The following is a 22,082-nucleotide window of genomic DNA, read 5'->3' as shown; positions in this document are numbered from 1 at the left end:
CTAAATTCTCTAATATGGTATCAAGAGCCAAGCTCCAGGGCTCTCTACTGTAGACGCCGTCAGACCACTGTCGCCGCCGCCGTCGCCTTCGCCGTCGCCGCCGCCGTCGTCGCCGCCGCCGGTACCTCATTTTCTCAGAAAAATTTAGGGGTTTTGTGCGCCTCCGTGAGCGCGACCCAACCCTGGTGGTCGCAGTCCCTGCATCGTCCTCACGCGCCGTCACGCGCCGCCGCAGCCCGCCAAATCTCGCGCGCGTACTGTTCACGCGCCGCCCTACGCTGGTCGGAATTTCACCGCGCACCTAGGGTTCCGCTCGCCTCACTCTCCTGAGCCTGTTTCGGACCTTACTTCACTGTTTTAGGGGGTGTAGTTGATACCTAGGGTTTTCTCTCTTCCAATAGTTGAATATCTCTCAAAGTCTAAGTCTGGTTCATTTTCCAGATCTGTAATGGCATCTACTACTGGAATTAATTCCTCTTTATCTGCAACTCCTATCATCACATCTGCAAAACTCAATTGGAAAAATTATTTATCTTGGTCTTCTGCAGTGGAATTATGGTTCCTTGGTCAAGGACACCATGATCATCTTGAACAAGATATCTCTATGGTTCCAGATGAAGAAAAATCTCAATGGCAAAAATTGGATTTTCAGTTATGCGCAATTTTATGGCAGTCAGTGGAGCAAGAGGTTCTAGATATTTTGAGACCCTATAAAACATGTTCATCATTCTGGAAAAGGGCAGAAGATATTTTTGCTAATGATGTACAACGTCTTTTTGACGCTACCCAAAGAGTAGCTTCTCTAAAACAAGTCAACCATGACATGGTTTCTCATATAGCAAAGGCTCGGGCTGCTGTAGAAGAATTGAAGAACTTCTTTGTAGCTGATTCGTTAGAAGGGATCAATAAAAAGCTTGACAAGTTTTACATGGTCCTAATTCTGAGAAGTTTACACTCCGATTATGATCATGTACGTGATCAAGTTTTAGCTGGTGATCAAATCCCTTCAATGGATGGTTTGGTTACTCGACTTCTTCGAGTACCTCCATTGGTGAAAGATGAGAATTCAATTGATGTTATTGGAACATCTGCTATGATAATGTCACAAGGAAGAGGAGTGCCACAAGGAAGAGGAGGAGGCAGAAGCAACCGAGGACGTGGTGGTCGTAGCATACGTCCTCCTCCTCAATGCACATACTGTAAGAAACTAGGCCATACTCGAGACAAATGTTATGTTCTACATGGATATCCAGACAAAGTTGCTCATGTGTCTAAATCTGGTGATCTAGAATCCAGAATTTCAAATGAAGAGTATGAAGAATTTTTACGTTATAAGTATGGAAAACCTTCTAATCCTGGCCAATCCTCTGTCATGACTAGTGTGCCTACAGCCAGCCTATCTCAATCTGTGGAAGGTCATAATCCATGGATTCTGGACTCAGGTGCCTCAGACCATATCTCTGGTAACATTCCTTCATTTTCTTCATTGTCTTCTCCAAGAATTCCTCATCTCATTACCGTTGCCAATGGATCAAAAGTGAAATCTCAGGGAATTGGAACAGTTTCCTTATCTCCTTCACTAAATTTAAATTCTGTGTTATATGTTCCCAATTGTCCATACAATTTAATCTCTTTGAGTCAGTTGACTCGTACCTTAAATTGTTCCATAACCTTTACGGCCAATTCTTTTGTTATACAGGAACATGGGACAGGTCGTCTGATTGGAGAAGGACATGAGTCTCAAGGACTTTATTTCTTAAAACCTCATTCCTCAAATTCCTGCTTTACCACTTCATCCCCCAAACTTTTGCATGATCGTCTAGGCCATCCAAGTTTGTTCAAGTTGAAGATGATGGTTCCAAGTCTCAAAAACATCCAAGTCTTAGATTGTGAATCTTGTCAATTAGGAAAACATGTGAAATCTTCCTATCCTAAAAGATCTGAGACACAGTGTGATTCTCCTTTTTCAATAATTCATTCAGATATTTGGGGACCAAGTCGTGTTACTTCATTTGGTTTTAATTATTTTGTAACTTTTATTGATGAATTCTCTCGATGTACTTGGGTTTATTTAATGAGAGAGAGATCTGAACTTTTGTCCATATTCAAGTCTTTTTTTATTGAAATTAAGAACCAATTTGGGAAGACAATTAAAATTCTTCGAAGTGATAATGCTAAGGAATACTTCTCTCTAGCATTTTCTTCATTCTTATCTTCCCAAGGAATTTTACACCAGTCAACCTGTCCTCACACTCCACAACAAAATGGCATTGCAGAAAGAAAGAATAGACATCTCATTGAAACTGCACGTTCCTTAATGTTGAATACTAATGTTCCTGTACATCATTGGGGCGATGCAGTCCTCACTGCCTGTTTTCTTATCAATAGGATGCCTTCTTCCTCTCTTAATAATAAAATTCCTCACTCTGTCATTTTTCCCAATGACACTTTATACCATGTTTCCCCACGTGTATTTGGGTGTATGTGTTTTGTTCATAATGTTTCTCCAGGTCTTGATAAGCTCTCAGCAAAAGCTATCAAGTGTGTTTTCTTAGGATACTCTCGTCTTCAGAAAGGGTATAAATGTTATTCTCCCTCCACCAAGAGATATTATATGTCAGCTGATGTCACATTCTTTGAGGATACACCCTTTTTCCCTTCCTCCATGGAGGATCGTTCCTCTGTTCAACAAATGTTTCCTTTCCAACATGTGATCCTCTAATTATTCCTGATTCTGTACCTCAAAATCAAAATCCAAATAACATTGTTCCTCCACCTCTTCTCACATATCAGCGTCGAACCCAATCTCGAACTCCTAACACTGACGATCCTCGAGACTCAGATCCTTCTGCATCAGATCCTCAAACCATGGATCCTTCATCATCTTCACCTTCTACTGATTCAGATGATAACTGGCCCATTGCCCTCCGGAAAGGTATTCGTTCTACTCGCAATCCATATCCTATTTATAATTTTGTGAGTTATCATCATTTGTCTCCTACATATTTCTCTTTTGTTTCCTCATTATCATCGACTAAGGTTCCAAATAATATTCATGAGGCACTTGTTCATTCTGGATGGCGACAAGCCATGGTTGATGAGATGAAGGCACTTGAACACAATGGCACTTGGGATCTTGTCCCTCTTCCTCCTGATAAGAAGCCTGTTGGTTGTAGATGGATTTATACTGTTAAAGTTGGTCCTACTGGTAAAATTGATCGCCTTAAAGCTCGACTGGTAGCTAAGGGCTATACTCAAGTTTACGGCCAAGACTATTGTGATACTTTTTCTCCTGTGGCTAAAACCAGTACTGTTCGCATTTTGCTTGCTATGGCTGCCATTCGTCATTGGCCTCTTTTTCAGTTAGACATTAAAAATGCCTTCCTTCATGGTGATCTGGAAGAGGAGATATACATGGAGCAACCTCCTGGATTTGTTGCTCAGGGGGAGTCTGGATTAGTTTGTAAGTTGCGTCGTTCCCTTTATGGCTTAAAGCAATCACCTCGAGCTTGGTTTGGTAAATTTAGTCAGGTGGTGCAAAAATTTGGATTGAAACGTTGTGAGGCGGATCATTCAGTGTTTTATGGTCACTATTCTCCTGACAAATGTGTTTATCTCATGGTGTATGTTGATGATATTGTTATTACAGGGAATGACATCACTAGAATTAATCAGTTAAAGAATCATCTGTTCAATCACTTTCAAACTAAAGATCTGGGTCGTCTAAAATATTTTCTTGGTATTGAAGTGGCACAGTCAAAAGAAGGTGTCATCATTTCACAAAGGAAATATGCTCTTGACATTTTAGAGGAAACAGGTCTGACAAATTGCAAGCCCATTGATAGTCCCATGGACCCAAATCAAAAGTTAATGAGGGATCAGGGTCAACCTTTCTCAGACCCAGAGAGATATAGAAGGCTAGTTGGAAAACTCATTTATCTTACCATAACAAGACCTGATCTTTCTTATCCAGTTGGAGTTGTGCGTCAATTTATGCAAAATCCACATGTTGATCATTGGAATGCAGTACTTCGCATTCTCAGATACATAAAAGGAAGCCCAGGACAGGGACTGTTGTATGAGAACAAGGGAAACACTCGGATTGAAGGATATTGTGATGCAGATTGGGCTGGTAGTCCAATTGATCGAAGATCTACTACAGGATATTGTGTTTTACTTGGTGGGAACCTTGTATCTTGGAAAAGTAAGAAACAAAATGTTGTTGCTCGATCTAGTGCTGAAGCTGAATACCGATCTATGGCTCTAACTACATGTGAACTTGTGTGGATTAGACAACTTCTTCAAGAATTGAAGTTTTGTGAAAATGAGCAAATGAAACTGTACTGTGACAATCAAGAAGCTCTACACATTTCCTCCAATCCTGTGTTTCATGAGAGGACGAAACACATAGAAATTGACTGTCATTTTATTAGAGAGAAGTTGTTGTCAAAGGAACTGGTTACTGAATTTGTCAATTCTAATGAACAACTCGGAGACATGTTGACCAAATCTCTAAGGGGGCCTAGAATTCAATTCATATGTTCCAAGCTTGGGGCATATGACTTATATGCTCCAGCTTGAGGGGGAGTGTTGAAATGTAATATGTTTTTAGATATAGGCTCTGTAGGAGCCTACTATTTACTGTTGATTGTTGATTATTGTTTCTCCATTATTGTATAAGTATGTGTTAGTGTGTATTAGAGGTAAAGAGTGAAAATAATAAAGTGTGAGAGTTTATTTCTCTAAATTCTCTAATAGCATATATAAATGAGATGTAAAAGCCCATATTCACGAACTGAATATACACACTGAGATGAGAAGTCATACCAAATTAAGAAGTGTAGCCAAAATTTCTGGAGGAATATTTGGAGATGAAAATGCCATCTCTAGATTACGAACTAGCTGTTTCTGGCTAGTCTCATTCAGTTGTGCCCAACAACTGACAAATCCAGCTGCAAACAACTCTCGCCCAACAAAAGGCTGTAAAATTCAGAGACAGGGGAAAATCAGAAGCAAAATACTAATGCCAAAATGAAAATGTCAGTAGAGAATGAAACCTGCAATTGTGCAAGCCTGGCACAGGTTCGCAAGGCTGGAGAAGGAGACTCCTTTAGAAGTTGAATACTAAAATGCCTCATCCATTCAGCCCAATCTTCCTTGGTACTTCGCTGAGAAGCCTCTCCAGCTGTCCGTAATCGACCATCATTCACCTGCATGGATGTTTTGTGAGTGTGACTCCAACTCTATATGTCAGTTAGTCAGCTGTAGTTTGTTATCTCTGGTTAGGCATCAGTTGTTAGTGTAAATGCTTTAGTTACAGTTACAACTTCCTTGTAACTTAACTAAATTATAAAAAGAGATCTCTCTGAACATAATGGTATGCAATCAATATATTCAATTCATAATATTATATGCAATAAACAAAACCTTTAAAAAAGGAAATAAAAATATGCTGTAATAAATAGGTAGACTTTCAATATTTTTTTTTCCAATTACTATGAAAATGTTGATCTGATCTGGAACCTTTATATTTGTTTGTTCTACAGGTCCCTGGAACCTTTATATCACTCAGCTTTCCTTTTATTTCTCAGTCTATCTGTCTTACAACTACTTTGTTAATTTTCATTGTAACTAATTGTTTCTTTATCCTGTTTACTGTTCTTTTTTTAAGCACCTTACCTTATTTTGAGCTTTTTACATACCATCTCTTCCTCTCATTTTATGTCACGCTCATCAATATTTGTTCCAACAAAGATTTAGAAAAAGGATTAGCAGATTGTGTATGTCTTTCTAAGTATGGCAATATATAAATCAAGCGTTCACATAATTAATCTTTGGTGGTTTAGGGTTTTGGAGACCTTTTTTAATTTTTGCATGTTCAGCACCAACATGAGATGCAATAAAGCAACTTTTGGAATTAAAAGGATGCAGAACCAAATATGAAGCTTTTTGCCTTTGAAAAAAATCAATAAAAGTACAACCATCGATTGAAGATGTGTACACTAAAATTCACACACACACACACACATCTAAATTGCAATTATGACAATGAATTGAAGTGATGAAAATTTTATCCACGATAAGCTTTGAAAATCATAGTTTTATATTTCCTTATAAACAAATCTTAGCTAATTTTGCAAAACAAATAAAATCGCAATCTAATAGAAGAGATATTCTTGCATGGCTGCATTCTATTGTTGAATTAATTTTCAAAACTACAAAATGTCAATTATTATTTAGTGTTGAGCAGACCACCTCATGCTCTCCTATCATGCAATGAACAGGGGATTAGCATTTCAACATTCAAACTTTCCTTGGTAAGTTTAACACTGGCACTTAAGTCACTTAAAGCATGCTCAATAATCAATAGCCTTTGAAAATAGACTTTAAGTCTAACTATCTCACAAAATTGACTTATAAAGTGAGATTTGCATCAATTTATATACTATAATTTAAACATATTTCTAATCAATATGAGATCTACGACTCATCCTCCCAAGCCGAGGATTGGACATCTCAAAAATGAGATAAATATTCATGGGTAGTCAAATAGTAAGTGACATCATGATAAACCTAACAAACCCTATTAGGATAGACTCAAAAATCTTCTCAAAAAGCGAAACTTCCAATCTAAATCAACCTTAAAAGGTCAACATGTAAGATGAAGTTTACACTCACTTATATAATATAATATGGTTGTCTCTAGGTAATGTGAGATATCCACTTATAGCTATATTTCCTAGAGATCTAAAAACAAAAACTTAACACACAAGATGGTACCTGGTGGCCTCTGAGTTTATGAGAGTCAGATCCATCTTCATAAGGATCAATCTCCACATCATCTAAAGGATCACTAATGACCTCAACAGGAAGCCTTCTATTCAGTCTTTGTGAAGCTGTGATCCCAAGAATCAGTGGCTCCCGTCGCAGTAAACGTCCTTCAATTTCCTCAAATTCCTTGTGCTGCAATATTATGTTACCTTACCTTAGACATTTGTGATACAAAAAATACTTAATCTTACACAAACCTCAAAAGAAGGAAACGAAAAAATAAAGATGGAAAAACATAAGACCCGCAATCGATATTTCTGTAGAAGTTTGTGAATTGATGGAATAAAAATTGTGAAATCCTCGCCAAGTGCATAGGCCAAACAACAAAGTGCATCAACAGCATCCTTTCGGAGCTCATCATTTTTCCTGTAATACATAAGTTCAATAAATAGAGATCAGCAGATTACCTAGGAAGAATATAAAAGATTATAATAGAATTGAAATGAGCAAATCAAATTATTCAAGAACTATAATAGTCTTCTACTTGTTTTAATGGCAAGTATCAATTACAATAAGAAGAGAACCAAGAAATGACAACTTTTATCAACCAAGATTATAAGCAGGTGTTAAAAAATAAAATCGAGGAAGAAACAAGAAGGGAATGATATCAAAACTGGATAAAATAAGCTGTCAACCCTAAGAGATTGCATGACTAATTTGGGATTCCCAAATGACGTTGAATCTCCAAGAACAGCAACCTGAATTTATAACTCAAAGAAACCTATTTTTGGTTAAAATATAAATTCATGATTCATCCAGGATAAATCACTAATATTGAATTAAAATAAATACCACAACAAAACCCCTAAATCGTCAATTCATTAAGGCATTGTCCATCACTTGATTAAAATACTAATATTGAATAGTAATGATTTAATGGATTTACAAACATTTGTTTCACAGTTCCCTATGTGTTGACTTACATATGTCAATAATCACTTATCACTTGCAGAAACAAATAATCAAATAAACTTTCATAACAAGAATGAATGGCTGGGGCAACAACCTGATAACTACTAATATATTTTGAAATTTCAGAATTTGCACTCACCCGTCCAAAACTAACTTCAAGTGATGCACAAGAGAGGATATATGACCAGTAACCTGATGACCAAATAATAGACTTGAACAATCACAAACCAAACAAGGAAAATAAAAACATTGAATTATCTAGTATAACTGTATATTTTAAAAAATTGAGGGTGAATAGAAGCAAGCACAGAAACTAACCTGCACACGAGGAATCAAGCTTGTCAATGTTTTAATTGCAGCGCGTCTTATGGCCACTGAGGCATCCACTTTAAACAGTCGTATTAGAGCTGGGAGAAGCAGATGCATATGTTCATCCAAAGTACCTATACAACCAAAAACAAAAGTGTTATGGTTTGCCATTCCCAACCATAACAATTACTTGTGTCACAATTTCCATTATGCACAGCAAATTAATATGATATGTATAAAACCTGTTTCAAATAGTAGTGGCAACCGCAATTTTTGTTCCACTAAATTCCAGGTCTATTTCAAACAATTGCCCTTCACATGCACCCATAGCAGACAATAATGTACTATAACAATGGAGCAAGGAAGAGCAGCAAAGCATGTTACACGATTCAAAAAAGTGGAGTAGTTTCCAATTGGGGCCATCCTGGCTTTTCATGCACCATTGCAACACTACCATGATATAGACTTCAAAAATCCATTACAACCATGTAAACAGAACTATTTAGGGGTTTGAGGGGTAAAATTTTAGTTTCTTCCCTATTTTTGAAGCATGTTAGCTTCAGAAACATAAGAGGATTTCAAAACACTTCCTTCAGCATCAAAAAACATCAACCTAAGTTTTTTTCCCTGTTCACATTCTGCAAATTTTCATCTTCCGTTCTTTTTTCTATTAATTTCACCAGCATCTTTCACTTTTAGTTTATTATTATGTTCTTATTCATCCTAGATCGATCATGATTGTGTGTAATTTAATAACTTAATACTCAACAGGAATTGCTTTAATTTTGGGTCTTTTGTTTTTCAGTATTTAAATGTGCAGTATAATAATTTTGTTAATTTTTAGCATTTAAAGCAGTGATCATCCCACTATAGCATTTTCAGAGATGGCTGCTATGACCTGCTAGCTGAGATCAATAAATGTTCACGCACCATTCTGTCCATAATCGAAACCAAAATACAGAATAGTCATATGCTGGAATTAACACGACCTTAGTTTACGAAGTTGATTACATTAAACGGAAGCACAAAAAGGGTAAGCTGGAAATGAAAACAAGTTGAGGGAGTCTTGTAATTGATTAATTGCATAAAGACAAACTAGAGCTACACTCTCTTGGACACACTATTACTGACTAAGATTTAATGGAAATCACAAATTTATGGCTCTCACATTTTATGCAATAAATCCAAATAAAGAGAGATTTTAAATTTTCAAAAAAATTTAACTAATAGTAAAGAGTGTGTTTGGAGGAGTATTTTTTGAGTACGGCTCTTGAGTAAAAATACACTCAATATTCTACAGGAAAGGTTACTTACCACCAAACACTTCTAGAGTGTGAAGGAGATCAAGAACATAAGTGTAGTCATTGCAGCGTTCTGCATCACTAAGGACCTGAATACAACCTGGCAAAATAACTGGAAGATATGTTCTAAATTCATCATTGAGAGCCAGACAAAGCTGTTCAACCAGGTGAAGAACCTGCAACAACAAATAATGATCATAGACCACAAAAATATATCCCTTGATTGTTTTAACTAAACCAGGGAACAAACAACACTAACTGGATAGCCAAGAGGAGGACGAGAAGCTGCTGGAACAGTGAATGCTGTCCAAAACTCAGATATTAGAGATAGCAAATCTTGCAAATATTTCCGAATGTGCTGCACAACCACACATCATACTTGAGCTTGTCAACATAATAGAATAATAATCATAAAAAATTGGATATTTTAAAGACAATAAAATCTACCTGGCGCACAATAGACACCAGAGTTCCAAGCTTCCAGGTTATAAAGTCCTTTAAACTGTCTTCACATGTGCGAACAGTATGAAAAAGATCAGGCAAAACCTACAAGGAGGGGGCAAAAGCAAAGAAAAAAAAATGGATACAAATTCAAATGCAATAAATCAATGTATCAAGTCAGATATAAAATAAAACTTAAGAATAAGAATAAGAGCTAACCTTTGGCAAGTACGGAACGCAGCCAAGTCCCATCGACTGACCTCAAACAAAAACAAAAACATTTCGGAAATGAATATCAGTAATATATGGAACTGACGTGTTATTCAACAATATCCAGCTAATGAAACAGAAAGCATAATATTGTTTAGTTGTGAAAGGCCCAAAGTGATACACAAGAAATCTTAAACATGCAATCACTGCTATGAAAGTGCATTCTGGTGTAGTGAAAATGTCTATTTGCTTGTGATCTAAGATGGCTTTTTAGAAAGTAATGCAAAAGGGTTGATGAGCTCTCCATTATCTGACACTTAGATTAAAAATTAAAATCACGAGAAATTTTACTAACTAGTGAGAACTCAGAAAAATAATATCTTCACTATTGTATCAAACATTTGTTCAAGTTTTCATCAAACACAAACAAGGTTCAAGCTTCAGCCTGCTCAATTTTCAGGTCCACAACCACCTCTAGTAACTCCACCAAAATATGTGAATTGTTATGAAGTACAGGAGCAGAGGGATAAACTACCAAGAACAGATATGACACCCTTTCTTCTCTTTTCCCCTTCTTAAAATCCATTAAGAAACCAGAGAGTACAAGTCAGGAGGATCATAAATACTTCTTAAACAATGCAATACAAAAAAAAAAGAGGGAAGAAAGAAAGCATTATATGCATCTTTTGTGCTGCATACCTTGAATATGAACATAAGAGAACCAATAACCTTTAGGTGATAACTAGCAAGTGATGGATCTCTCAATATACGCATTAGAGAATTAATCGCAACCTTAAATCACAAAAAAGAAGTCATAAATATTGAAACAACGGGGGAAAATCAGAACAATATTAACAATAATGTACATAAGCTACCGTGGAGTAGTAGTCATCCGAAGAAGCAAAAGAAGGCCAAAGGTCCATGGGAAATTCGTCCATAGACTGAATCTGTTGACTTGAATCGCTGGTAGGGCGGGTAACGTCGCCATGAGGTCCTGGCAAGGTTTTCTGATTTCGTTTATGCAAATGAGGATCCAGAGCACCCATAATGCCGAGAACCTGGCAAAACCCAAGTACAATTTAATTAAGTAAAAATGCCTATATCAAAACGAATTCTCTACTTTAATTCTAATTCCTATGATACCTTCAATACTTCTCGTCTGGTGGACCATACTAGCTCACCATTCAGTAATTTTAAGAGTAACCCCAGTAACTGTGGATACTCATTATATGGAGTTATAACATACCTGTCAAAACAAAAATAGATATAAGCAACATTAATACAGAAAAAATTGAGTATATTACTCAGACTTATTCTTCATATGAATATGAACTAAACTCATATAATACATAAACTCATATATATGTGTGTGTGTGTGTGTGTGTGTATATATATATATATATATAAAATCTTGAATCCAGAAATTTGCACAGCTACTACCTTTTTTACAGTTTTAACATATTATTAGTGGAAAAATTCATAAAAAAGTCATAATGATACACAAAAACACAAGTGGTTATTTTTATATATTAACAAAAATATGCACATACCCTGTGCTTTGCACAACTTGACCAAGTGTAGCAACAGCCACCTCGCGTTTGGCGACAGCAGCTCCATCTAATAAAGCTTCAACGATTAAAGGCATGAGTTCTGGAATGTATTGCCTCATTGCAAAACCACCCTAAACAACCAAAATCCAAATAAGTTTTGTTAACAACAAATATGAAAGACAAGCAAGTCAAAAGAGGGAAATTTACTGACCACCCTCGCAAGATCCCCCACAGTTACAAGGACTCCACTAATAGTTCCAGTATTGGAATTAACATCAATAAGTCTGGCCACGAGTGCCTGATATAATCAGAAAATCACTAAGATGCAAAATGTAATAAAACAGGAATGTATCTTTAACACCATAATTCATTAAACCTTATGAATTGGAGCAATGTATGGAAGTATTAGCCGCTCACAATTCCTTATCAAACAGCCAATTAATTTTGCACTTTCTTCTTTGCATTTGCTATCTGCACTGCTGACATAACAAGAGAATAAAATCGACATGTAATAGAAAATCTCTTCATCCTTCCAATCAATGAACTGCAAAACGATGAATCTTTCCATATGTGTCCTTTAGCTTAGCTACCAATAAAGTAAATACTTCAACATTACCTCTGCTCTAAGTATGTTAACAACTGTATAAGATGGCGACGAAGAGCTGGAAGAACATAAGCTGGATTTTTCTCTGACAACCTACCAGCCACAGATATTGCATACTCTCTAACATCAAAATCCTGTAGAATTAGATACTTCAACATCAACATAAAGCAAAATAATGGAGCGCCAACACCTAACTACTGGAAAATAAGATCGTACTTAAGTATACCAGGCCATATGATAATATCATAACCACAGCTATACAAGCGCAAAGGAGCCATAATATTGAAGTTGTGCATACTTTTTCAAGTAATGAATAACACCATTTGGTTCATAAGCCAAGTATGTGGAAATTGTGAACAGGGGTCTCCTAATGTGTGCCCATGGGTACAAGATGAGAAGATAAAAATAGAAAATTCTTATTCAAAAAAAATATATATATACTACCCAAAAATTAAAAAAATTAAAAAATTAAAAGAAAAAAACATTCAATGTTTGTGCCTTTTAGAGATTTAAACCATTTAAGAGTATATATTTTCTTCCATAGCATGTTTCTCCCCATAGGCACACATTACAAAAAAGTTATTATTATTTAAAAAGTGAAGGAAACATAAAGTTTCAGCATCAAACACAACAAGAGGGCCACTAAAAGCTGTGTGCCAACTTATTCATCATGCACCATTTCTGAAGTAAAAAAACAGATGTGTTATCCCCAAAATATCCAATTACCACCCTTGAAGAAAAATTCAAGGCAACTGCCCATACACAAATCAGCCAATAGAGCCTACTGAAGATTAAACAATACAAAATATAAATCTAAAGGAAAAATAGCATCATCCCAATACAAGGTATGTTAGTTCTAATACCTCATCATTTAAAGCAGCAAATACTGCATTCAGGTTATCAGCCTGGGCCAAATACTCATCAAAACCTCTATCCCCATGGAGAGAAGTAAAGATAGAGTGTCGAACAGTAACATCAGCATCTGCAACAGCAGAAATAAGAAGCTTCTCCACAAGCTTCAAAAAGTCAAAACCAGTTAGCAACAAGCATATCATATATCATCATAAGAAAAAAGGGACTAAACAAAATAACAATAATCCTATCCCACTAAGTGAGGCCAGTCACATGGATCACACATCGTCATTGGACTCCATCAAAGTACATATTTTCAGGAATATTTTTCTATACGAGATCCCTTTTTAGTGATTTCCTCTAAATTCATTTTCGTGCTCCCTTTATTTCTTTTCACGGGATTAAAAACCATTTAATCTACTCTCCTCCCCAGTGCCTCATGTGACCTTCTTACATGTGTCGAAACTACCTTAACCAATTTTCTAACATCTCATCCATGATAGGTGTCAGATAAATGTCTCTTCATATCCAATCATTTCGTAATATTTAATGCTAATAAAAGAACAAAAAGCATAAAAAAATGCAACACACCTAGAAAGCAACATTAACCGTATTTTGACAAAATTACCAAACCAATTCTAGAAGCCCATGATTTCCTTAACAACCTTTACAAAGCTAATTAATTAGTACTTTGGTGGAACACAACTATTTTGAAAAAATATTGGCAGATAAATCTGCACGCCCCTATATTTTTTGGATGTTCAAATGAATCCATTGGTTTTAAAATTTTCAAAAAAGGTCCCTGCCATATAGTAGATGTTGAAACTGTAAACCAGATGAATTGGATTTAAAACCCATATAGTAAAAAGAAAAACTGATTAGGTCACTGAATTCATCCTACAATTAGAAAATATCATGATGCTCAAATACTAGAACAGTTAGAACCCCACTACAAATTTTAAAGAATATTGCTGAGGATTATGCTGGGCATCCAATTACAACAATTTTAAATATAGGAACATATCTGAACATCCCCAAAAATTAAGAGAACTAAGCTGGGGGAATTCATTTCTTTCCAACAGCACCTCATACATAGGGGGAGAAATATATATTAGCTAACTCCTAACAAATTTTGAATAAAAACCTATTCCACAATTCAACATTTAGAAAATGGATTTGCAAATATAATTATGAAATTGCACCATGCACCAATAACTTCTTTAGATTACAAACCAACTGCTCTTAACACAAACCCTAGCAAAATATTATCCATATAACCTATTGAAAATCTCCCATCGATTATAGATAAAACTAATTTAGAATATTATGTGTGTGTAGATATAAACCTCAGTTTATAAATCGGTTTTATAGGATTGAGTTAAACTTAAAATCCACTCCTTGATATGACTCTCGTTAGAGAGAGAAATTGTAATAGGTTTAAGCAGGTCTACCAAAGGAGAGTCAAGAGGTATGCAGGGAATAATAACATCTATATAATAAGAGGAATGGAAACTGGCAGATATCACTGTAATTTACTAAACAAGGAAATCCGATAAACAATAAAAGCAAATTAAGGGGGTGTCACTTTTCTAGTGGGTACATGGGAGCGTATCCATCTTTGTAATCTACCGTAAACCAGTGCTATACATACTCATATTATGACAGGGTTTGAACATAGGGTTCAATAATTCTTCTACTCTTTGTCTAACTTCAGAACCAGTAGCATCAAATTGTATTCCCTCTCGGATTATTTTAAGATTAATATGTTCAAAGAAACCAATCCTAATAGAGAACTAACTTTATCAGCATATCTTACATGACCTAATAACTCAACATTAGGCTCAACCAATATGAAATACACAACTTAGTGGAAATAATACTCTGGTTTTTACGTTGCTTGACTTTCCTTCATTTTCTTAGTCATTCTTTTCACGAACTTGCTAACCTTTAAAAGTAACAAAGAAAAACTGTCTCAACTTCTGACTTCTTTCTGCTAGCTTAAATAGGTTCACAGTTCACCATAAACTATATAATATGACAATCCAATTTCACAAGCAAAAACCCTATCAAAGTTAGAAATCAAATGACCAAAACCAAGTAAAGAACACCAATTAAAAAAGCTTCTCCCAGAAAATAAAACCTTAAAGAACGGGTAGTAATATTTCTTAAAAATGAAACTGAACAAAAGATATAAAATGTGTGAAATCACAAAACCTCCTCAACAAGGCGCCTGCGCTTCCCCCCTGAACGAGTCAGCCTGCTAGAACCAAAATGTGTGCATGCTATAGCAGAGAAAGAACTGGCAATTAATCTGCAACAACATAGAGCTGCATCTTTTCGTGTAGCCCCATCCTCATCATCCAAATAGACAACAACTGATTCTCTAGCAAACTCAAGTAGCTCATGGCCCTATTATGTCAACAGAATAAAATGAAATTAAACCTCTAGTGATTCCCAACTTGTAAATAAAAAATAAACAAAAATAAATTTTTTTAACAAATATGAATGTCAATAAAGAAAATAAGCATTCAAAACCTTAAAGTTAAAATGAGCAAGAGTTTGCAAAGCAAGTTGTATAAGAGCAGAGCCATTAAGCTCTGAGACTTGCTGAGGTGTATTTACTATTGTCCCTCTGCCCATACTTTGTGAAGACTTCCCCGGATGATAATGGGATTTAGAAAGAACCATAGATATGCTGTCTAGTAACCGGTCTTGAATGGTTGGCAGCAGAGACGGAATGCTGCATAAAAAATAAAACAATGATAAATATGCCTTTCAAAATCAATCACAATAAAGGTTATAGACTTTGCTCTAAGCCAACACTATACCTGGTACTTATTTGCTCCAGGGCTTCTACAAGCACCATAGAGAGGCCAGTAGAAAACATTATATCCAAAAGTCCTCGTACATGAGGTTCCATTGCTGAGCCCATTGCTTTAGCAATACTTCCAACACAAGCCAGGGCCTCAAGTGAAGGTTTGATCCTACGTGGAGCAATCTACATGAACAAAATGACCCAACTGTCAATTCAGATCCTTAATAGGACGAAATTACCAAGCACTTCTCTAAATAACAAATGCAATGCACAAAAACAAAATTATGGCACAAAACTAACATCCAATAACAGTGACTGAAACATACCGCCTCACGTAAGTGAGTAGTTATTGTCGGCAAATAATGGATGAGTTCCCCATCCAGTGCCCCGGCCATCTCTCCGAGTGCAATGAACCCACTATCACGATCTTGTGGTGCTTTCAAGACAGAAAGAATATGATCCATGCATATCTGCAAGGAATTTCATCTCCATGGGCACTCAAACAAATAAATTTTGAACTTCCTCAATAGTCTTCATTTTCCAAGTCATCTTAGACAAAGAAAGCATAATAAAGTAATAGAGCAGCATTCACATACAGTTAAGTAGTTGGTGACGAAACGATCCCGTAGAAAATGTGCAATGCGAGGCAACAATGAAGTTATGCTCAGGCGAACAAGGCGATCCCTGTGCTCAAGGTATCTGAGAACAATTTCAGCAACTTCACGGTATCTCGACATCATAAATTCACCAGTATTCCTGCACAGCCATAATTAGAGATATATGAATGATAGCACACCACGGTAAGAGATTTCTTACTATAAAGAATAGAAAACATTCAGGGACCAGGGTAGTTAATTTTTTTACAGTCGTCATAACAGCAAGGATGGTTATGATTTGAGAAATGATTGGTTAAGCTGTCAGTTAGTTTAGAAAATTTTGACCACTATGTGATAGTTGTTCAGTGGTTAATAGAGTATTGACTGAAAATTGTAGAGAAAAGTTAAGGAGAACAAGGACTCTCAAATTTCCTAAGTGTTGAGTTCCCTTTTGTACACTTCCTGGTTTTCTTCTGTCTTGGACCTGTGATATCTCTGTTATTTAAATCTTGAAAACAGAATAAAATCAATAAAGTTCCTATTTATTTTTCTATTCTACTTCATCTAAATATTATCCAATTCTCTAACAAAATAGTGTGAAAAGATTAATAACTAGTATCTGCAACAAATTTCATAATTCAAGTATATAAAAAAAAGGATAAATTTATTACAGTAAACCAACTCTTGATTTTACTGCATTCTTATATAAATTAACTATTTACAAATTTGCAATATATGGTTGATAACACTATCTCCATCATTGGCTATGTCAAGAAGACACATTACCCTTGGTTGATGACTATACGTACTAAATCAAAGAGTAAATTCAATCACAGTTGATAGATGATAACAAATTCACAGGAGTTCTTTAAGCTTTCATCAAGAGAAATCGGGTAATTGAAAGAACAGAGGTGGATTTTAATACTTCAAATAGGATCAAAAATCAAATAGTTCCAACAATAGTCCTGTATAGTCAGTAAAACTGATATTTAGATCCCATTTCATGTTTAACATACATTACAACATAATTTTTTCTTGTCTAAATCACGATTTCGTGAAGGACAAAACATTTGGTGCCACACATGTTGCCTAGCGATGGTAACAGTCACCAATAGCACATTATAGTGAAACAACAAGATTAAAAATCCAAACCACAGATCTGTTTTCAGTAGAGGCTATTGCAGCACCAATTGTGTCCAAAAAGCAGAACTAGTGTAATGAGTTTCAAAAAGACATGGTGACCTCTTCTAACAACATTGTTTGGGGTGGAGATTGTGATCTTTTCGGAAACCCCTTTTTTCCTACCAAAACACACATGCACTCCACATACACAAGCATATGATAAACTAATGATCACAAAAAGGAAAACAGACACTGTTTATGTAGAATTCTAGATTGAAAATATCAAAAAAAAAATCTGCACATCAACAATGCGTATGTTGAAAATTCTATTAACCTCAAAAGCTCTCCAACAGCAAGAAGTGAACCATGTATGCTGTGCACAGGTGCATTTTTACCCAACCCATCTTGCGTTGCTTCAAACATTCGATAGTACCTATCATCAAAAAGAAAATGAAGGATTCCTCTCTAGTAAAGCATATTGTGCAATAAATCATATAATCAACATGCATAATGAAGGATGAAAGCGATATAAATAGATTTCCGGAAACACAACAGCATACTTATGCTAATCAAAACCACACAGAAAGCCCTGGCCTGCTTGATCCCTCAATATCAACAGCATAACCATCAATGTGGATTCAAATGACCAAAGATATACCCTTTTCTGTAGTTACTCACAGGCCAATTATATTAAACTTTTATTGATTACTGGCCCAGCCCATACTTTTTATTAACAGCATGGAGAACACGCAACAAAGTAAAAAGCTCAATGACTTAATGACAAATTTGGTGCAATTTATTACAGCAGAACCAAGCATTATCTGGGGCAGCAAACAGAAGAACTCCTTGTTTGAAATAACAAACAACTTTGACATTGTTAGTTGAATGAAATTGCATTTTATCATTATCACGAAGAAATAAATTATCACAAAATGGCTGCCATAATCAATAATTCGTGGTTATGATGAGAACATCAGCTTTCAAAGTCTATTCACTGATTGAGTCTACTGACTATAGCTGGCAAGCTGTTGAATAATATTACATGTATACAATCAACCTTTAATTTGATTTTTCAAACTTCTAAGTGAAAGAGAGTTTATTTGAAATTCATCTAATCTAAGTACATCAACCGTCACCAGAGGCTAGCGGCAAAAAAGCATTACTACCGCCGACCAGCTTCGTATTTACTATAGCTTTACATGTTACACATCCTAACAAGTTAAGAACTAACCACTGCACACGCCATCGTGTCTCGCGCTTCTCAATAACACGAAGGCAAGCTCGTAATGCCTCCACGGCCCGCTCACGAACTGGCAACGCTTGATCTCTCAGAGCAACCCAGATAGCATCGACAAACTCTGGCACATGGACATTGAACACAGTGGAAGCATTTTCTGCCATTTCCTGCATGACCAAAATCAAAAGATGGTACATATTCTTAGGAAAAGAGCGGTTCTAAAGTTGTGATGACATTAAGACACACTCGAAATTCATTGAAAGAATTTGAGAATAAATAAATTCCAAAATGATGAAAACAGGCAGGATAAAACTCACCCGTTAGAAGATGAAACTCAAGAATCAAAACATCGAGCAATTCTCATCAAAATAAGAACAATAGTAATGGTACTTACTTTCAAGATTAAGACAGCAGCAAATCGACGATACTCCACTCTATTCCCTCGAAGCCAATCCAAGGCAATTTTAACCTGAAAAGGAAGAGCAGAGGAAAAATAAAAATCAGCAGAGTGTAGTGAAGTCGAAGAGAAAAGAAAAAAGATGCAGAGCAAGAACCTGGCGTTCGACTTCATCGGCGGTCATGGCCCCGCCAGCCCTAGCAAGATGACCAAGAACCCTACTAGCAAGAACCAAGATTTCAGGATCACGCTTTGTATCGAAGACAATTCGCATGTAGCTGGAAAATCTGGAGACCTTGGAAGCATTCTCTCCAAGCGCCACATCTATCAACTCGTCAATAGCCCTCAGCGCTCCCAGATTCTCTGCCACGTCGCTGCTATCCAAAAGGCAGGATATCCTATCATACAACTGATCCATAAATCGAGAAAATGCTTCGCCGCTAATGTCACGAGCTTCTTCCTCCACATGCTTCTTTAGTGCAAGAGAAGCACCCTCCTGAGAAAGGGAGTGAAGTAAAGTGATCCATATGATACGAATTGAATTGACGTATAAAGAATGAAAGAAAGAAAGAAAGAGTGGCACTATGTGATTGCCTTGGGAGTGCCGCGAGTGCATAAATCAGCAAGGATACGGTTGAGAGCATCGCCGGGTCCCGGTCCGGCGGAGGGCGGGCCTGTGTAACGGTGGGACTGAGACGCCGTTGCCATTTATTCGGGTAAAAGCTGAGCCCTAAATTAGTGAGAGAGTGTATAAGTATTAATGAGAAGGAAGAAGAGTGAGAGAATATTTCAGAATGGGAGGGAAGGGTAGTCTACAGTCCGACATCGTTGCATCGCCTGCCACTCAGACAAACCTACTTCTCAAGTGAGGGATTCAGTATATAATAAGGAAGTCGTCAGGTGGACTACCTCTGGGTATCACACCCTCGAATGTAATTCACACCCACCAACAACTTCACTATATATATTTCTCATTTCTAGTTTTATTTTTATCTTATTTTTAATACCAACAACAACTGTTATATTATTATATGTTAATCATTATTAAGAACTTTTATATCCTAATTGTATTGGTATATATATAAAAAAAATACTAAGTATTTTTTAGAAAAAATCAAATAAAATAAAGTTCTCAAAATAAGAAATTAGGGTTAATTTAGATATATAAATGTAAAAATACAATATTAATATAAGTCTTTCTAAAAAGCAATACAATCATAGTATTCAAAAGGTATTTTTCAAAACACCATCATATATGTTTTTAATACCATGACCACGATTTACAAAACATATTTTTTATACTTAAATTTAAAAAATCGCATAAGTTTAATCTAAATTATTTTATCACAAAAATATTTCTAAATTAAACATGAACAGAAATATTAATAACATGCAAATTGTTATTCAACTTAAAACCACATAAAATAGTAAACAATGGATATTTTTGTGTATTTTCAATGTAAATAAAATTTTGAATTCATTATTCTACCTTAATAAAAAAAAACTTAATAAGTTATTTGTAACCCTGTAACTTAACAAGTCAACTATTATCAAATTTTACTATTATATATTTGTATTTATAACTTTTTTATATTTTAATTTATAGGTAGTGTGTGTGATGTTTAAATGATTGTTAAAACAAATGACCATTCTCCAAGCCTATGTGTGTATTTTTATTATGCTCAAATTAATATATTAAACAATTTGTCTTATTGTACGCCTTGAATCTAATTAATATACTCACAAAATATAAATAATTTTTTTAAAAAAGTTAAGGGATATATTTTTATAAATAATATTCTCAATAAATTATAAAATAATATATATATATATATATAACAAAGAGATTGTTAAATTTAAATTTTTAAATTAAATGAAAAATAAATAATTTGTTTGTGATGTAACCTTCCTAAAATTTAATTATCACAAAGCCAAATAGTTCACAATAATTAAAGTTATTAAAAATACACAACCAAATTTTGTAATTAATTATTACGAGTTCATTTCAAAATATGTTTTTATGTAATTAAATTATAATGTCCTCGGAATACTTTGAATATAAATGTTTGTCATTCAAATTATGATGTCTTCGAAATACTGTCAATCTAATTATATTGAATAAAAAGTTTACAATTCAAATTATAATGTCTTCAAAGTACTGTCAAACTAATTATATTAAATAAAAATATTTACAATTCAAATTATAATGTCCTTGAAATAATGTGAACCTAATTATATTGAATAAAAATGTTTACAAGATAGAATGAAAGTAGGAGCTATCAATCACTTCCAATGGACTGTCATTCAAATTTTTGTTGTCTTTAAGTTTGTTTTCTGTTCATCACACCAATTGAGAATAATATAAAACTAGTTCAGATCTTAACGCATACACAATAAATATGTAAATAATATATAACATGTTATTTTATTTAGACTTTTTATTTATAATTTTTTATTAGATTTTTTATTAGAGTCGACTTACTACTGTTTAAATTATTTTAAATCTGATTATGAATTTAATTGTGATGTTTTTTATTGCCTTGCGACAATTAATCTTAACCGTTCAGTTCAGTTCATTCCATGACCGATCAGTCTCTGTGCAGTACACTTTCTAATTAAAATAGTTTGAGTTTGGCACCATCCAATCTACTCCCATAATCATCATGGCTGCCTAATCATAATGTACATAAACATATGTATTATTTTAAAAAGAAAAACATATCTAATCCCTTTAATCAACTAAGTATAAAATGATATCATAATAAAATAAATTCATTACAATAACAAAATATTTATAAAATACTTAAGGTCTTTTTTAGTCTATACATTTTAACAAAATAAAGTTTTAATGGACAAAAAAATTATTATTTAAAGAAAAACATACTTTAATAATTTTAACATTTAA

The 22,082-nt window shown here is 34.9% G+C and overlaps 2 protein-coding genes across 3 annotated transcripts in view; one reads left to right on the top strand and one right to left on the bottom strand.

The window, feature by feature from the left end:
* The window catches only part of LOC108319939 (serine/threonine-protein kinase TOR), a 37,866-nt gene extending 17,825 nt beyond the window's left edge, over positions 1-20,041 (bottom strand). The window contains exons 1-28 of one of the 2 annotated variants that reach the window (XM_052869430.1): positions 19,772-20,041; positions 19,335-19,673; positions 19,175-19,249; positions 18,775-18,947; positions 17,878-17,976; positions 16,422-16,581; positions 16,152-16,295; positions 15,839-16,008; positions 15,546-15,750; positions 15,225-15,419; positions 13,022-13,174; positions 12,171-12,292; positions 11,931-12,033; positions 11,766-11,852; positions 11,555-11,685; positions 11,148-11,250; positions 10,880-11,062; positions 10,704-10,796; positions 10,014-10,049; positions 9,801-9,899; positions 9,613-9,711; positions 9,367-9,529; positions 8,062-8,186; positions 7,883-7,935; positions 7,074-7,197; positions 6,781-6,963; positions 5,058-5,210; positions 4,828-4,980 (exon numbers count right to left, since the gene is read on the bottom strand). In XM_052869430.1, the coding sequence (XP_052725390.1) occupies positions 4,828-4,980; positions 5,058-5,210; positions 6,781-6,963; positions 7,074-7,197; positions 7,883-7,935; positions 8,062-8,186; positions 9,367-9,529; positions 9,613-9,711; positions 9,801-9,899; positions 10,014-10,049; positions 10,704-10,796; positions 10,880-11,062; positions 11,148-11,250; positions 11,555-11,685; positions 11,766-11,852; positions 11,931-12,033; positions 12,171-12,292; positions 13,022-13,174; positions 15,225-15,419; positions 15,546-15,750; positions 15,839-16,008; positions 16,152-16,295; positions 16,422-16,581; positions 17,878-17,976; positions 18,775-18,947; positions 19,175-19,249; positions 19,335-19,673; positions 19,772-19,885 (3,837 nt within the window). In that variant the 5' untranslated portion in view covers positions 19,886-20,041. The remainder of the gene's footprint in view (positions 1-4,827; positions 4,981-5,057; positions 5,211-6,780; positions 6,964-7,073; positions 7,198-7,882; positions 7,936-8,061; positions 8,187-9,366; positions 9,530-9,612; positions 9,712-9,800; positions 9,900-10,013; positions 10,050-10,703; positions 10,797-10,879; positions 11,063-11,147; positions 11,251-11,554; positions 11,686-11,765; positions 11,853-11,930; positions 12,034-12,170; positions 12,293-13,021; positions 13,175-15,224; positions 15,420-15,545; positions 15,751-15,838; positions 16,009-16,151; positions 16,296-16,421; positions 16,582-17,877; positions 17,977-18,774; positions 18,948-19,174; positions 19,250-19,334; positions 19,674-19,771) is intronic. The other variant, XM_017551256.2, reaches the window with a different exon arrangement.
* LOC128194269 (uncharacterized) lies at positions 96-1,825 on the top strand. The gene is made up of 2 exons (XM_052869431.1): positions 96-1,463; positions 1,700-1,825. The coding sequence occupies exons 1-2, from the start codon at positions 449-451 to the stop codon at positions 1,735-1,737; spliced, it is 1,053 nt and encodes a 350-aa protein (XP_052725391.1). The 5' UTR covers positions 96-448; the 3' UTR covers positions 1,738-1,825.
* Positions 20,042-22,082: the final 2,041 nt, after the last annotated feature.

This window comes from Vigna angularis, chromosome 10 (genome assembly GCF_016808095.1).
Source record: "Vigna angularis cultivar LongXiaoDou No.4 chromosome 10, ASM1680809v1, whole genome shotgun sequence".
NCBI lineage: Eukaryota > Viridiplantae > Streptophyta > Magnoliopsida > Fabales > Fabaceae > Vigna > Vigna angularis.
Note: the sequence above shows the minus strand (reverse complement) of the source record. Positions and strands in the feature narration are given on the sequence as shown.